Source organism: Oncorhynchus keta, chromosome 3 (genome assembly GCF_023373465.1).
Source record: "Oncorhynchus keta strain PuntledgeMale-10-30-2019 chromosome 3, Oket_V2, whole genome shotgun sequence".
NCBI classification, from domain to species: domain Eukaryota; kingdom Metazoa; phylum Chordata; class Actinopteri; order Salmoniformes; family Salmonidae; genus Oncorhynchus; species Oncorhynchus keta.
Window position 1 is genome coordinate 5480908 of NC_068423.1, and position 18670 is coordinate 5499577.

The window sequence follows — 18670 nt, forward strand, 5'->3', positions numbered from 1 at the left end:
CCTGAGTAGCAGGGCGCTGAAATGTTGCGCGATTTTTAACAGAATGTTCGAAAAAGTAGGGGGTAGGAGTAACAGGTTAAGCTTAATGATGAGCTTGGAGGGTACGATAGTGATGTGGTGTCCTTGGAGTCCACATGTGGTAAATTCAATTGGACATTATTTGGAAAAGCACAACTGTCTATATAAAAGGTCCCACAGTTGACAATGCAGGTCAGAGCAAAAACCAAGCCATGAGGTCGAAGGAATTGTCCGTAGAGCTCCGAGACAGGATTGTGTCGAGGCACAGATCTGGGGAAGGGTACCAAAACATTTCTGCAACATTGAAGGTCTCCAAGAACAGAGTGGCCTCCATCATTCTTAAATGGAAGTTTGAAACCAACATGTCAGAAGCCACTCCTCAGTAGAAGGCACAGGCCGCTTGGAGTTTGCCAAAGGGCACCCAAAGGACTCAGACCATGAGAAACAAGATTCTCTGGTCTGATGAAACCAAGATTGAACTCTTTGGCCTGAATGCCAAGTGTCACACCTGGAAGAAACCAGGCACCATCCCTAAGGTGAAGCATGATGGTGGCAGCATCATGCGGTGGCGATTTTTTTTACAAGGGCAGGGACTGGGAGACTAGTCAGGATTAAGGGAAAGATGAAAGGAGCAAAGTACAGAGAGAGATCTTCGATGATAACCTGCTCCAGGACCTCAGAATGGGGCGAAGGTTCAGCTTCCAAAAGGACAATGAACGTAAGCACACAGCCAAGACAACGCAAGTCTCAATGTCCTTGAGAGGCACAGCTAGAGTCTGGACTTGAAACTGATCCAACATTTCTGGAGAGACGTGAAAATAGCTGTGCTGCGACATTCCCCAACCAAGCTTACAGAGCTTGAGAGGATCGGCAGACAAGAACAGGAGAAACTCTCCAAATACAAGTGTGCCAAGCCTGTAGCGTCATACCCAAGAAGACTAGATGTAATCACTGCCAAAGTAAGGCGTAAAGGGTCTGAATAGTAACGGAAATGTGATTTCAGTTGTTTATTTTTAATACATTTGCTAAATATTATTTGTCATTATGGGATAATTGTGTGTAGATTGATGAGTGGGAAAAAAACAATTTAATCAATTTTAGAATAAGGCTGTAACATAACAAAATAAGGAAAAGGTTAAGGGGTCTGAATACTTTCCAAATGCACTGCGTGTGTATGTAGATACACACACTACCAGTCAAGTTTGGATGCACCTACTCAATCACGGGATTTTCTTAAATTTGTACCATTTTCTACATTGTAGAATAATAGTAAAGACATCAAAACTATGAAATAATTTCATATATGTTATGTAGTAACCAAAAAGGTGTTAAACAAAACAAAATATATTTTATATTTTGAGATTCTTCAAAGTAGCCAACCCTTTGCATTGATTAAAGCTTTGCACACTCTTGGCATTCGCTCAAACAGCTTCATGAGGTTGTCACCTTGAATGCATTTCAATTAACAGGTGTGCCTTGTTAAAAGTTCATTTGTGGAATTTCTTGCCTTCTTAACGCGTTTGAGCCAATCAGTTGTGTTGTGACATGGTAGGGTTGATATACAGAAGATTGCCTTATTTGGTAAAAGACCGTAGTATGGCAAGAACAGCTCAAACAAGCAAAGAGAAACAGTCCATTAGTTTAAGATAAGAAGATCAGATAATCCGGAAAATATGAGGAACTTTGAAAGTTTCTTCAGGTGCAGTAGCAAAAACCATCATGCTCTATGATGAAACTGGCTCTCACGAGGACCGCCACAGGAAAGAAAGACCCAGAGTTACCTCTGCTGCAGATGATAAATTCATTAGAGTTACCAGCCTCAGATTGCAGCCCAAATAAATGCTTCACAGAGTTCAAGTAACAGACACATCTCAACATCAACTGTTCAGAGGAGACTGCATGAATCAGGCCTTCATGGTCGAACTTCTGCAAAGAAACCACTACTAAAAGACACCAATAAGAAGAAAAGACTTGCTTGGGCCAAGAAACATGGGCAATGGTCATTAGACCGGTGGAAATCTGTTCTTTGGTCTGATTAGTTCAATTGGAGATTTTTGGTTCCAACCACTGTGTCTTTGTGAGACACAGAGTAGGTGAACGGATGATATTCACATGTGTGGTTCCCACCATGAAGCATGAAGGTGGTGTGATGGTGTGGGGTGCTTTGCCGGTGACACGATCAGTGATTTATTTAGAATTAAAGGGACACTTAACCAGCATGGCTACCACAGCATTCTGCAGTGATACGCCATCCAATCTGGTTTGGGCCTAGTGGGACTATCATTTGTTTATCAACAGGATAATGACCCAAAACACACCTCCAGGCTGTGTAAGGGCTATTTGACCAAGGACAGTGATGAAGTCCTGCATCAGATGAGCTGGCCTCCACAATCACCCAATTGAGATGGTTTGGGATGAGATGGACTGCAGAGTGAAGGAAAAGCAGCCAACAAGTGCTCAGCATGTGGGAACTCCTTCAAGACAGTTGGAAAAACATTCCTTATGAAGCTGAGAGAATGCCAAGAGTGTGCAAAGCTGTCATCAAGGCAAAGGGTGGCTACTTTGAAGAATATAAAATATATTTAGATTTGTTTAACACTTTTTTTGGTTAATACATGATTCCATTTGTGATATGTCATAGTTGTGATGTCTTCACGATTATTCTACAACGTAGGAAATATAAAAATAAAGAAAACCCCTTGAATGAGTAGGTGTCTAAACTTTTGGCTGGTACTGTACATACATACAAAAAAAATGGCATTCAGGCACGAGGGTTGGGTTAATTTCCAGCCAGGAAGTAAACTGAATTTCAAATTCAAAATGTCTCTTTGAATTTCCATTTACTTCCTGTATTGACTAAATTGAAATGGAATTGACCACAGCGCTGGCTGTCATAGGTCAAGACTCACCACTGTGGATCTTTTCGTGCCGCTGCAGCAGGTACTTCTGGATAAAGCTCATGTTACACTGACTGCACCGGAAAGGCCTCTCACCTGTGCGATCAAAAATACAATCACCCACTCTCCACATTAATTGACTATCAGTGGGGGAAAGCAGAAGTTGGCTTTATTCAAGTCTCAATTCATTAAATTAAACTTTTTGGAGAAACACTGCAGATGAAGCAAACACGCTAGGGTAAGTTACAGAGTGAAAACTTAAAGGGGATAGTTCAGCCAAATAACACATTTATATTTGTTCCCTTACCTTGAAAGCAATCTCTGGACAGAATCAGCAATAAAACACTTTGCGGGAACAGTGTCTTGTTTTGCCGAAACCAATGTGGATCGCATTTTCTCCTTGTCCATAGACTACTTTCAAGGTAAAGAAATGTATATATACACACACAGACATTTGTAATTTGGCTGAACATTCGCTTGAAAGAAACAGAATAAAAACAGAATTCATCACCGCGGCGACAATGAGTCAAACCTGCAAGAAATGTTTGTCATTTAGATTACCTCAACATTTACAGGACATTTGTAGCATCAAACAAATGTCATCCATGCTACTCACGTCAGTGATATTGGGTGTGTTCGCTTTAGCTCACCCTGTGCTTTGGGTGGGTGAGGATTTCACTTTGGGATCAATAGAATGACATAAAACAAAGTGCACACTCCAGCCACCCCAAAATAATTCCCATGCAGAAAGCACTGAAAGCCTCTCACCTGTGTGGATGAGCACGTGTCTGCGGAGGTGGTAGGAGCTGCGGAAGGCAGCGTTGCAGTGCTCGCAGATGTGCGGTTTGGAGTTGGGAGAGAGGCCGGTCCCCTCGCCGTCCAACATCATGGCCTGTGCGGGGCGCGGGACAGAATGAAAGGTCAGTATAACCCGAATACAACTTTGCGTCAAAGTGTAAACATGTTGTTTGAGGGGACAAACTGCTGTTAACATGACCTGACCACAGAAAAACTGATCTGCTGTGCGACTTTTTGGTAGCTTTGATTCTAAAAATGCTTATTAATGAAAATGCTAGAGATGTGCTCTACCTTGGGTTCTCCACGTTTTCTTCTGGCTTTCCCCTCCCCATCACTGTTGCTCTTCCGTCTTCTTCCTGACGTCTCTTTCGGCCCTTTCTCTGGTCTTCCAGACATCTGAGGACAAAGCAGAGGAGGTTGGTCATGTAGACAGATACGTGCTTACACACACACAGTGTGAATATCCTCAAAGGAGCGATAGGTGCTATACTGATAACTCATTTTGATCTTCACAGAGAGAGTATAGTACCAAAGACAAAAATATCAAAGCACACATGATAACTCTACAGAAAATATCTATTGAGTGAAGGCCCCTTTCAGCCACTAAAACTACAACGCTACAAATAAACACGGGTCCCTCACCGGCTCTCCCATTCGGACATTGCCGAGGCTGAGGTCGTGCAGAAGCATGTTCTGATGGTTGTGGTGGTGGCCTCCACCAAACTGCATCTCCAGCATCTCGTTGCCCTTCCCCACGCCCCCTCCGCCACAGCTGCCACCCAGCCCTCCTCCTCCCCCGCCAGCTCCGCTATAAAGGGGCATGCGGTAGTCCAGCTCGCTCATCCGCTCTTGCTTGATGCCCATGCCGTGGAGGAAGCCGTGGGCGTTGGGTGGCGAGTCGCGCTCCTTCTTCAGGATCATCTCTTGTGGCAGGTCGCCCCCCATGACCGACTGCGAGGCCAGGCGGGTGAAGCTGGTGACGGGCGGCAGGTGGCTGAACATGAGCATGCCGGGGGCAAAGTTTGGGTCCATGCCCCCATTGCCTCGCAGAAACTCGTTGCCTAGCTTGTCTTGGATAATACTCATGGTTGGTCAGCACGTGTAGAAAGGGGAAACACTAAATGGGGCCAGGTGGGGATGTCCTGGAAGAGAAGGGAGGAGAAGAGGCTAAGTATAGAACCACATTATCAGTTTTACAACTGTTATTTAGTACACACTCTTATACAGAGCAACTTAACTTTAGGGATAGGGGGCAGCATTTTCACTTTGGATGAATAGTGTGCCCAGAGTGAATTGCCTCCTACTCTGTCCCAGATGCGAATATATGCATATTATTATTACTATTGGATAGAAAACACTCTGAAGTTTCTAAAACTGTTTGAATGATGTCTGAGTATAACAGAACTCATATGGCAGGCGAATACCTGAGAGAAATCCAACCAGGAAGTGGGATATCGGAGGTTGGTCGATATCTGAGGTTCAACTCATCGCCTATTGAAATCCCAGTGGGATATGGATCTGTTTGCACTTCCTACAGCTTCCACTAGATGTCAACAGTCTATAGGACCTTGAATGAAGCTTCTACTCTGATGTGGGGCCGGATGAGAGGCGAATGAGTCAGTGGTCTGGCACAGAGCCAGGTCAGGCCCCTTTTCCACATGATATCAACTTGCAGTTCCATTACTTCTATAGACACAAAGGAATTCTCCGGTTGGAACGTTATTGAATATTTATGATAACATCCTAAAGATTGATTCTACACTTAGTTTGACAAGTTTATTCGACCTGTAATATGACTTTTTGAAGTTTTCGTCCGACGTTCACCTGGACCTGCACGAGCGTTTGGATATGTGTACTAAACGTGCTAACAAAAGTAGCTACTTGGACATAAAATAATGGACATTATCGAACAAAACAACAATTTATTGTGGAACTAGGATTCCCGGGAGTGCATCCTGATGAAGATCAAAGGTAAGGGAATATTTATAATGTAATTTCATATTTCTGTTGACTCCAACATGGCGGAGAAATGTGGTTTCTATCTGAGCGCCGTCTCTGATTATTGCATGGTTTGCTTTTTCCGTAAAGTTTTTTTGAAATCTGACACAGCGGTTGCATTAAGAACAAGTGTATCTTTAATTCTATGTAAAACATGTATCTTTCATCAAAGTTTATGATGAATATCTGTTATTTGATGTGGCTCTCTGCAATATTTTGGAGGCATTTCTGAACATGACGCCAATGTAAAAGGATTTTTGGATATAAATATGCACATTATCGAACAAAACATACATGTATTGTGTAACATGATGTCCTATGAGTGTCATCTGATGAAGATCAAAGGTCAGTGATTAATTTAATCTCTATCTCTGTTTTTTGTGACTCATATCTTTGGCTGGGAAAATGGCTGTGTTTTTTGGACTTGGCGGTGATCTAACATAATCATATGTTGTGTTTTCGCTGTAAAGCATTTTTTAAATTATTATTATTATTTTTTTTTTAAATCGTACACAATGGGTAGATTAACAAGATGTTTCTTTCATTTGCTGTATTGGACTTGTTAATGTGTGAAAGTTACACATTTCTAAAAAATATATTTTTAAATTTTGCGTGCTGCCTTTTCAGCGGAATGTTGTCGAGGGGGTTTGTCCTAAAAAGGTCAAAGGATTAATTAGGGTTAAAGGGACATTTCACAATTGTTCAACTTCATATTCATCATCTCCAGCAGGGATGTTTCAAATGACATCATTGACTTTAACCAATGAATAGGCATTGCCTACTAATTGGTTGACGTCATTGGAAACCCTTCTCTTCTATCTTTTTGACTACAAAAATTAGAAATGTACTATAAGCACATGTTGATGTTGGGGTGGTGCTGGTGAAATTTCCCTTTAACTGCCTTGCTTGAGGGCACGTTGACAGATTTTTCTATATCTTGAGTTGAGAGAATATAATAGAAAAGTTGTTTTCTCCTTTGGCATTTTTGCGCAAGAAAAAAAAAACAGGACAGTTATTCCAAGGAAGATATAGGCTGCAAGCCTGCAATCTTGTAAAATAATCTTGTAACCCTGACCTCAGGGCTAGACTGGTCCCAGGTGGAGTCAGCGTGTCCTCCATTTCCCCAGTCATCCATTAATTACTTGATTGGATTTATTGGGCTTTGCCTATCTGGAACAGGATGCATATGAGCAATTCTATTTCTATGGAGTGAGGCTATGATATAGTGGCTGGGTTATGGTTATCAAGCAAACCTTCTGTGGCTCCTTTGAAGACATTTTAAACATCCTGCCTCTTGTTCACTTGAAGCAATGTAATGGTCTAATGTTCGATGTAGGATAGCTCACATTTCCAAATGCCAGGCGGCAATGGCTAAATCAAATGGCCATGATTAAAGAAGGCAAAATAACTATGCTGTTAAACCAGGGACGAATTTGCCTAGTCCAGTGCTATCATGCAAAGCACTAGCGGAGCGACATGCGTTATATCAATGTCACATAAGGTTCACAGCACCGCAGCAAAATCAAGGCCATTACTAACCATGCTAAGTCTCTCTCACCGGGTCAACAAAGATTAAAGAAATGACTTAAGCTAAAGCAAAGCTTAACCCCTTGACTGCAGGCAGCATACACCCAACAATGGACCAAGGCCAGCAGCTGTGGCAGTCTGAATGGAATATCTGCCTAATAAATGGTGCTGAAGATTTTTTTCTCGAAAACCCAACACATTAAAAAGGCATTCTGCCTTATCCCATGGGTTCTCAGCTATAAGCACTGCTTACCGGTGGGACCATGCGAAATACAATCCTAACGCTCTGTTTTAATGTTTAGAAACGTCAATAAATCAGCGCTTGCGATGCGCCCTGCACACCAATTTTCAGCCACTAGACTACCGAACAGTGGACATCCCCTGCAGCCGGACCTTCATATCAAATAGGAATGTAGATTGATATGGAGAATTACAAAAAAGATTCACCCAGTTTGAAAGTTATATTGTTTTTGTGAATATGAGTGAAACTATCAATTCCCTGGGTCATTTCCCGTGTATCTGAGCTATTATCGTTCAAGCCGGCAGAAGATCGGTTGGTATGATATAGCATTGCGATAACGCCGCTCTCACTACACTGGAAGTTAGTAAGTTGACTTTTAGACTGCATACATCATACATCTCAGATTTCAACACTGTCCGATGTCATAATGCAGTAGGTTCTCTTTTTCGTTTTTGTTAAATTCCTATCTCGAGAAATGTGTCATTTAACAGAGGCGATAAAACATTTATCCTATTTGTCTGCCTTTTCAGTCCAGGGTGCATTGCATGTTGTTGTTGCGAATGTCAGACTCCACTCTGAGGCACATAGATCTCCAGGTTGAACATGGTGAGATTGTAGCCTCCTAAATTAATAGAGCAGTTTGTTCAGGTGATTTTACAGCTAACTAGCCACGTCACATGGTGATATTGACCTTGGTATTACTGTGAGCCGCAACATTTGCTAGCTAGCGAGCAAGCCAATAGAGAGAGCATTGTGGGTTTTGTAGTCAACTTGAGCTGCAACAGATTTCCACAACAAATGTTCATGTTGCTTCCAACCTTAACAAAATGAAACATTTCACAAAAAATATTGTTCTCACATATTAGTGTAACACTAAGTTATAGGAATTAATGGTTTCGGAGGATTCTTTAAGTTGTCTGCATGCTCCCATCCAAAACATTTTGTGCATTTATTATGACAACATTTGTCTTTGGCAAGGATTTTGTGCACAAACATTTTTCTCGAGGCAAGCCCAAGTTCGGGAGCTGAAGTCTACGGCCCTTTGTTGGTTCATTGGTCAACAGTAGGCATTCTTCAATTAAGTGTTTGTCATTCAACGATACTCATTTTCATGCAAATGTGTCCACTTCAGAAAAACTGCATCATAGATGTAAAATTGTGCGACTAAGATCTCCTCTGCAAAAAAAATATCAAAAGTAATTTTGATTTCTTGAGGTATCCTAGATTAATTTTGACTATTTTGAGGAAGTGTATACTGGCATTGGTGTCTCAAGAGACATAAACCGTGCTATTGTGGGTTTTTTCAAGTTTTCAAGAGAAGGTCATTAAAGGGAGTATGCGACTTGCGCTGACGCCATTTGAGTCAACAGGTCGATTATATGCACGCAGCTCTTTCTCCTACACCCTCCTTTTTCTTTAACTAATTGTTATTACAATTATTATGATCATCATAATAAGTCATGTCATTTGTATGCTTCTTATACACTGCTCAAAAAAAAACAAAAGGGAACACTTAAACAACACAATGTAACTCCAATTCAATCACACTTCTGTGAAATCAAACTGTCCACTTAGGAAGCAACACTGATTGACAATAAATTTCACATGCTGTTGTGCAAATGGAATAGACAACAGGTGGAAATGATAGGCAATTAGCAAGACACCCCCAATAAAGGAGTGGTTCTGCAGGTGGGGACCACAGACCACTTCTCAGTTCCCATGCTTCCTGGCTGATGTTTTGGTCACTTTTGAATGCTGGCGGTGCTTTCACTCTAGTGGTAGCATGAGACGGAGTCTACAACCCACACAAGTGGCTCAGGTAGTGCAGCTCATCCAGGATGGCACATCAATGCGAGCTGTGGCAAGAAGGTTTGCTGTGTCTGTCAGCGTAGTGTCCAGAGCATGGAGGCGCTACCAGGAGACAGGCCAGTCCATCAGGAGACGTGGAGGAGGCCATAGGAGGGCAACAACCCAGCAGCAGGACCGCTACCTCCGCCTTTGTGCAAGGAGGAGCACTGCACAGAGCCCTGCAAAATGACCTCCAGCAGGCCACAAATGTGTATGTGTCTGCTCAAACGGGTAGAAACATGAGGGTGGTGTGAGGGCCCGACGTCCACAGGTGGGGGTTGTGCTTACAGCCCAACACCGTGCAGGACGTTTGGCATTTGCCAGAGAACACCGAGATTGGCAAATTCGCCACTGGTGCCCTGTGCTCTTCACAGATGAAAGCAGGTTCACACTGAGCACGTGACAGAGTCTGGAGACGCCGTGGAGAACGTTCTGCTGCCTGCAACATCCTCCAGCATGACCGGTTTGGCAGTGGGTCATTCAAGGTGTGGGGTGGCATTTCTTTGGGGGGGCCGCACAGCCCTCCATGTGCTCGCAAGAGGTAGCCTGACTGCCATTAGGTACCGAGATGAGATCCTCAGACCCCGTGTGAGACCATATGCTGGTGCGGTTGGCCCTGGGTTCCTCCTAATACAAGACAATGCTAGACCTCATGTGGCTGGAGTGTGTCAGCAGTTCTTGCAAGAGGAAGGCATTGATGCCATGGACTGGCCCGCCCGTTCCGCAGACCTGAATCCAATTGAGCACATCTGGGACATCATGTCTCGCCTTCATCCACCAACGCCACGTTGCACCACAGACTGTCCAGGAGTTGGCGGATGCTTTAGTCCAGGTCTGGGAGGAGATCGCTCAGGAGACCATGCGCCACCTCATCAGGAGCATGAACCAGGCGTTGTAGGGAGGTCATACAGGCACGTGGAGGCCACACACACTACTGAGCCTCATTTTGACTTGTTTTAAGGACATTATATCAAAGTTGGATCAGCCTGTAGTGTGGTTTTACACTTTAATTTTGAGTGTGACTCCAAATTCAGACCTCCATGGGTTGATAAATTTGATTTCCATTGATAATTTTTGCGTGATTTTGTTGTCAGCACATTCAACTATGTAATGAAAAAAGTATTAAATAAGATTATTTCATTCATTCAGATCTAGAATGTGTTATTTTAGGGTTCCCTTTATTTTTTTGAGCAGTGTACATTGCATTCGGGAAGTATTTAGACCCCTTGACTTTCTCTACATTTTGTTACAGCCTTATTCTAAAATTGATTAAATTGTTTTCCCCTACATCAATCTACACACAATACCCTATAATGACAAGGCAAAAACAGGACTGTAGAAATTTGTACAGCTATTTTCAGGTATCTCCAGAGATGTTGGATGGATTGGGTTCAAGTCCGGGGTCTAGCTCAAGGACATTCAGAGACTTGTCCTGAAGCCAGTCTTGGCTGTGTGCTTAAGGTCATTGTCCCGTTGGAAGGTGAATCTCCGCCCCAGTCTGAGGTCCTGAGTGCTCTGGAGCAGGTTTTAATTGAAGGATCTCACTGTACTTTGCTCCGTTCATCTGTCCCTTTAACGTGAATAGTCTCCCAGTCCGTTGCTGAAAAACATCCCCACAGCATAATGCTGTCACGACCATGCTTCACCGTAGGGATGCTATCGGACAGTTGATGAGTGCTGCCTGGTTTCCTCCAGACGTGACGCTTAGCATTAATTTCAAATAGTTTTATCTTGGTTTCATCAGACCAGAGAATCTTTTGGCGAACTCCAAGCAGGACTTCATGTGCCTTTTACCGAGGGAGGAGTGGCTTCCATTTGAGCGTTGGGCCAGTAACCAAAAGGTTGTTGGATCGAATCCCTGAGCTGACTAGGTAAAAATGTGTCGTCCTGCCAGAGCAAAGCAGTTAAGCCACTATTCCCTGGGTGCCGAAGACGTGGATGTCGCTTAAGGCAGCCCCCCAAACCTCTCCCGATTCAGAGGGGTTGGGTTAAATGTGGAAGACACATTTCAGTTGAAAGCATTCAGTTGTACAACTGACTAGATATCCGCCTTTCCTTTTCCTTTGTCTACTACCATAAAGGCCTGTCCTTCTGGAAGGTTCTCCCATCTCCACAGAGGAACTCTGGAGTGTTGTCAGAGTGACCATTGGGTTCTTGGTCACCTCCCTGACCAAGGCCCTTCTCCCCTGATTGTTCAGTTTGGTTGGGCAGCCAGCTCCAGGAAGAGTCATGTTGGTTCCAAACGTCTTCCATTTAAGAATGATGGAGGCCTCTGTGTTCTTGGGGACCGTCAATGCTGCAGAATTTGGTACACCTTCCCCAGATCTGTGCCTCGACACAATCCGGTCTCGGAGCTCCACAGACAATTCCTTCAACCTTATGGCTTGGTTTTTGCTCTGACGAACACGGTCAACTGTGGGACCCTAGGTGTTAGGCGCCTTTCCAAATCATGTCCAAGCAATTGAATTTACCACAGGTGGACTCCAATCAAGTTGTAGAAACATCAAGGATGATCAATGGAGACAGGATGCACCTGAGCTAAATTTCAAGTCTCATAGCAAAGGGTCTGAATACTTATGTAAATAAGGTGGGGGAGGGGGGGTTGTAATAAAATGTTGTATTTGATCCATTTTAGAATAAGGCTGTAACGTAACAAAATGCGTAAAAAGTGAAGGGGTCTGAATGCTTTACAAAGGCACTGTACACTGCAAAAAAAATTGACCAATCGATTGGTCGAAAGAACAATAATAGGCTACACTGATAACTCATGCTTGACTGCCAAACGTATACATGTCCCCATAATATTTAAATTAAGGAACTGTGATAACCATTATTTTAGCAATTCATGGTATATGCCCCCCCTAATAAAAATGCTTCCCCATCCGTGCTGATTTGACCTGCTGAACAGTATTTGCACCTGAGCCGCATTTATGGATGAGAAAGTGAAATTGCGCTTTTCAATACATTTTGCACAGCGGGGAATCGGGATGCTCTGCGTTGCGATCTATTGCCTAGGACATCAACAGCCAGGAATTCATTAAAGAAGATATGTAAGTACAGCACTATTTGCCCATTTTGGCCTAATTCAATTGACGCATTTGGCGATGATGAACTTCAATTCCACTTGAGCATTGTAGAATTGCTTAGCCATACTCATTAATAGCATAATCTATACTTAATATACTCTTGGTAAATTTACATGGCATTGCAAGGTAAGACATTGTGAGATACAAATTAAAGATATAGCCTACGCGCACAGTTACGACTGACTGTCTCCCCCTTGCCTGCTCTTTATCTTAGCTATGAAAGATGCAAGTGTGTGTTCAGTCTTCGGTCTGTTGCGTCTAGAATACCTTAGCCTATTCATTGATAACCCCTACTTTTGTGAACTTGAGACATTTCAAGTCAAGAAATTGACAGATACAGCATTGCAAGATACAGCATTTGAATACCGACGCATGGTTAGGACTGCCTGCCTGGTTGTCGACTTGCTTATCTATACCTCTTTAAGGAATACCTAGGATAGGATAAGTAATCCTTCTCACCCCCCCCCCCTTTAAGATTTAGATGCACTATTGTAAAGTGACTGTTCTACTGGATGTCATAAGGTGAATGCACCAATTTGTAAGTCGCTCTGGATAAGAGCGTCTGCTAAATGACTTAAATGTAAATGTATGGCCCCCCCAGCTCCTTATTTGCTGTGAAAGACGCAAAAACGTTTGTCATGGAAGTAGCCGACGTTAACTACGATGGGTAAGGAGTCGAGGAATTGAGTCATTTGGCGTCGACTCTCAACGACTACTTGTTTATCCATGGTCTACGCAAATGTTACAAATGTTTATACCACAGTATTGTAGAATACTAATTTCTGATTGGTTAGAAGGGCATTCTGACACTTGTAAAAGATATCGGGACACCTTGCAATCTTGACGCAATATGCACCTACACATGCAGACCATACTAAATACAAAGTTACAGAAAGCTAAACCAACAACCACACTACATTGTAAATGCAGATCCATCGAGGAAAACCTTCGCTAGCTAGTATTGATGTTTCAGCAAAGATGTGGTTTTTTTTGAGCATTTGATAGCCTAAAGTGGTGAGTGATGAACTAGAATTTCTCCGGTCCCTATGTTGCAGTATCTAGATTGTCATATCGTCATACCGTTCTTCTCTCACACTGTGATTTCTGGTATAAGCGGTTTAGTACAGAAGTGGGCACCAAAAAACACGAAAAAGCCCATTAGGCGTCTATATATAGCGAAGCTGCATGGGGGCAGATAGCTAAATATGCTAACAAATATGCAAACAATATGCAAAGACGGGTAATCAAGCTCAAAAAGTTCTACATATCTAGGTAGGAGCTACCGAATGTCATTTTTGTTGAGTTTGGACATTACAAGCGAATGTGAATGAGACATTGTGCAAATTAACAAAGTTTTGACGAATTGCAGCACTGGCACTCCAGCAGCATGTCTACAAGATGTGTGGAGTCTGGAGTCGCTAGGGTAACTGGCCTGCCTGCTCTAAGATTAGGGGGGAGGAGCAGACGGGCTGAGAACAGAGAAGAGAAAAATACAAGGAAATCAAGATAGCAATGGCAGCTGTACAAATAACTCATCCAAAAGGGCTTACCATCTCAAACACGGCAGAAAGCTAACACAATATGATTCTCTGTCACCTTATTAATTCAGCCACTTTCAGATAGCAAAAAAACAGGGGTCGTGTTTACGCATAATTCAGTGTTTTTCAAACATTAGAAATATGATGACCATGCATAGTTTTATTTATTTATTGTAAGCTCATTTACTTGTGTGGCTGCCAGCCAAGTAGTGTCATCTGATGAAAATGGAAGCCATTTTATGTCGAATGTGTTGCACTAATGTATTTTCTGTGATGGAAAACGATAGTTGCACGTCCCTGATTACCCCAGTGAAGCAATAAAACACTACTTTCAATATAAATCTTGACCTCCTGTCAATACATCACTGGACTCATCTGCTCCTGCTTTCTGCTGTTGTGCTATTTAAGTGATAATGCCGAGAAGCCGGGGTTTGGAGGATATATTGGCACGGGTGTTAGGCCCGAGACGAAGCCGAGGGCTGGCAAACCGTGCCGATTTATCTTCCAAACGTCGGCATCAATGGCATTATCACTTTTATTCAACGGGTTAACATATTCAAATAATGATTGACATATTTTCACAAAAACGTTATGTTGAGGAATTTATTCTTACTAGTTCATCCTTCCACAAGATACAGTCTAATGAGGCGCGATTATACCTTCCATAGAAAATGTGTTCTCTTGTCAGAAAACCGGTGTTCAGAGGAGCTAGCCTACAACACAGCTAACACAATCACCTCAAACTGAAGCTGGAATGACTGCAAACTAGCTGCACTAGTTTACATGTCTTTGTATATATATATATATCCATAAAAATTACGCCAGCCGATTCATGGTTTCGACTGTCTAACAATGTTACAAATGTCAAACACAGATAGCAAGGTTTATAAAAATCTTAGCAGTTGAAAACTAAAAGAAATGCGAGATAATGTCTAGATGCTTTTTATATTGGAGTATGAGAGTGGATTGCACAGTCAGATGGAACACAGTAAATAGGCATTTTAACATTATAGATTTAGCCGGTAGTAAGTTGTGAAATAGACATCGGCTGAAATGCGGTTTTAACCAATCAACATTAGACCCAACACGTAGTGCCTAGATACAGCCCTTAGCCGTGGTATATTGGCCATATACCACAAAACCCTGAGGTGCATTATTGCTATTATAAACTGGTTACCAACGTAATTAAGAGCAGCATTCAGGGCTCGAACCACCCAGCTCATAATTACAAACAAACATGTGGCTCAACTGTGCTTGGGAACTAAGTAAGTAACTAAGTAATTCAAAATGTAAAATAACGTGACAGGTGAAATAAGAACGCAATCTGCTTCATCTAACGCATTGCACAAGTTGCCTGCAGGTATTTACTTAAAGTAGCGACAAATATTATATATATTTTTTTAACTTCACAGTATTGATGTTATTGAAAACTAATCCTGTGGCTATTTCCAAACACTATGAGGTACACCTCCTAGGCCTATTTCTGATTGGCTGGAAGGGCTTTTATAGAGCATGCATGAAAGGTATACCCTGACAGTAGAATTCAAAGGCTATAGTTCATGCTTACTTGTTCTATGTTTGACCTTCTTTTGATAGCAAAAGTCAAATTAAAAACATTACTGGCATTGCTGAATTGGATTTTCATAATAGCAAGCTGATGGTTTGGTTAGCTAAACTAGCGAGTCTGTTTGGTTACCCAGGCAACTACTATATCTATCTTGTAAACTTGCTAAATACTTGAGTGGATGTTGAACACATTTCTACAGACAAATTAAGAATTATACCATTGGTATAAAAGGGATTATAAACTGGGTGATTCGAGCCCTGAATGCTGATTGGCTGAAAACCGTGGTATATCAGGCACTATACCACAGGTTTATCAAAACATCAATTCTTACTGCTCCAATTACGTTGGTAACCAGTTTATAATAGCAAGAAGGCATCTTGGAGGTTTGTGGTATATGGTCAATATAACACACCCCTCGTGCATTATTGCCTAATAATCAGCTCAGGGCTCTGTGTTCTATAGAAAATATTCCATGACGGAAGTTGTTTTCCTTCGATGCGCTAGCAGCCCCTTATTGATTATATTTTCCTTATTGTGGTCCTAAATGCATCATAATAAAACGTTGCCCAAGATTCTAACCCTCTCAAATGACCTTGTGCTCGCCCATTGCCAATTAGACATCACCATAACATTAGGTCCGTGAAGAACAGTGTAGCCAGCCATCACCAATCAAATGTAGGCTAGCTACTTCTGAAACGTTATCCAAATCACGTGTTACGTGCGACATTTTGTATATCACATGCAGCCAAACAAAAATCGTTGATGCAATGTAAAAAATGTGCACTTTCATGTTCTCCATTTCAAATTACACCGTCTGGTTGACAATCGATTAAAATGTATTACCCGGGATGTGAACACCTTGAATTTGCTGCCCTTGACAATTTATAAGAAGAACCACAGGCTTCAGTCACTACCTGTGATAAACACATCAAATTACACGGTCCACTAGTCTAAAACAAACCATATTTCACCTTGAATTTAGTAACAATGTAGTATAACGGTAAAACTACTATTTGGCTGACTATTCCAGCTGGATCCTGAACGGCTCAGGCGCAATTGTATTGTTTAGTCTAGCCTACCATTTGTCTACGCGACATCGAATTATACGGAAAGCGGATGGGCTTTTGTGATGCATAGCTAGCTAGCTGGCTACAATGAAACGAATTACTACCTACCTAGATGTCCTCGCCAGCTTTGCTGATACAAAACACACTTCTGTCACACAAATGCAATACTACTAAAACACAATAACACAGGACAACAAATCGACTCATACATTATGAAAATAGAACCTAGATGGCGACGGCTCAATAATAGTGGTTAACGTTCGCTAGTTGTGCTAGCTAAATCCAAGTAACGTTAATCTCAAACTGATAAAACATTACATTACCCTGGGATTCAATGGCTTTACAGGTCGACCTTAATAAAAACTCTAATACTGACATTAACTCAGGTTTTTATTAACCCATTTATGAAAAACGATTTGTTTGCTTGTCCTTGGTTGGGACCAGGCTCGAGAAATACATTCTGGTTATCTCTGGCGTTCGAGTAATATTTATCAGACTACTACTTAACTAGTTAGTTATAACTGTAGGTAATTATAGCTAGCAATTACCGCTGCATTTAGTAATACATTATGTACTGTTTGGGATCTAAAGTTAAATTGCACCGCATTCTGCAAATAGTAACTACGGATGCTATGAGCCAAATGAGTGCATACCAGCTTGCTAAAGCTAACGAGCTAGCCGCTCCAACTGAAACCCCGCATTACTATGATCCATGCAACAGAGAAACAATGATGCTCGGCTTTGAGTGAATCTCTCGCTGGTTGAAACGATTAGCGTTTGACATTTCCACGTAACTCGACAAATTTCAACAAATACTCCAAATTAAATGGAAATGTATATTTACCTACACATGACCGCTATTTGCATTAAACGTTCGTATTTTCTTCCCTTTCTCGTTCTTTTTAGATTTTATAGCCAAAACATTGTTGTCTTGGGGCCCCTGCTTTCTTCCATCTTGTCTTGGCGCGGGGAATTATGGGTCTAGCGAGCGGACGGGTCCTGAGAGGGGAGGAGACAGGGGTTTCCCCTAGAGTCAGCGCTATCCGGGGTCCTTGGGACGTCCATACCGTGAATCAAAAACCTTAACCCTTACCTTTAACAATTTTACATTTAAACTTCAATGAGGTAGGGATTTCTCACCGAACCCGGAAAGCAATGGGCTTTCCACTAGCTTTGATAGCCACAAAGTCAGATTCCACAGCCGCAAAGTCCAAATTGGCAAATAAACAAAACTTAATTTAAGGTTTAGGTTAGGAATACGGTTAGCAGTGTGGTTAGATATAAGGTTAGGGTTAGGTTTAAAATTACATTTTAAGAAGATATATTGTATGAATATATGCTGGGTTTATGCCTTTGTGGCAATAGAAGCTAGTGACGACTGGAGACAGGCAAGAGAGTTACTGCAGACTTGCAGTACCCTAGAGATGGCTAGTGTGACCTAAGGTCACAACATCCTTTTCCACTGTCAGGTCGATATTGTTGACTGGAATATTATCCACTATATTTTGTTTTATTTTATTGTGGTTAAATTGTAATCCTGTTAGGTAAATCATCATTGCAACTGTAGATTAAACAAATGCAGATGGGCTTCTGATGATAGAAGTTACAACATTCTGAATATTGAGTTTAAGTGGTCTTTTGCATCATTATTTGAAACAAATGTGATCGGCTAGGTCTCTGCCCATCTCTCTCTCACTCACACACACACACACACACACACACACACACACACACACACACACACACACACACACACACACACACACACACACACACACACACACACACACACACACACACACACACACACGTTTACATTTTCTGGTCAATCACGTACTCTAAGTGTTCATTTCATTCAAAAAGTAAAGAGGTAGTTCTTCATCAATATTGCAATGTTTCCAGATGTTTTTCAATGTAAAAATGTTTCAGTGAAGCAAGTTTTAAGAACGTTTCCAGGATTGGGGTCCCTCCTTTGGGTTCAAGTTCCAGCTGTGTTGGGGACAGATTTCTGTGTAGCACCTTTAGTCTGGTGAGCTTGAAGCACAGCCACTTCCTCATCCACATTGGACCACAGGGATTCTTGGA

At 42.0% G+C, this 18670-nt stretch overlaps 1 protein-coding gene across 3 annotated transcripts in view; it reads right to left on the reverse strand.

Annotated features, from left to right (window-relative positions):
• znf281b (zinc finger protein 281b) overlaps positions 1-17644 on the reverse strand; it is a 32070-nt gene extending 14426 nt beyond the window's left edge. Inside the window, exons 1-5 of one of the 3 annotated variants that reach the window (XM_035746094.2) lie at positions 17434-17644; positions 4356-4855; positions 4005-4109; positions 3684-3807; positions 2928-3020 (exon numbers count right to left, since the gene is read on the reverse strand). In XM_035746094.2, coding sequence (XP_035601987.1) covers positions 2928-3020; positions 3684-3807; positions 4005-4109; positions 4356-4799 — 766 coding nt within the window. In that variant the 5' untranslated portion in view covers positions 4800-4855; positions 17434-17644. Of the gene's footprint in view, positions 1-2927; positions 3021-3683; positions 3808-4004; positions 4110-4355; positions 4856-17429 lie in introns of all 3 variants that reach the window. The other 2 variants (XM_035746084.2, XM_035746103.2) reach the window with 2 other exon arrangements.
• Between the last annotated feature and the right edge of the window lie 1026 nt (positions 17645-18670).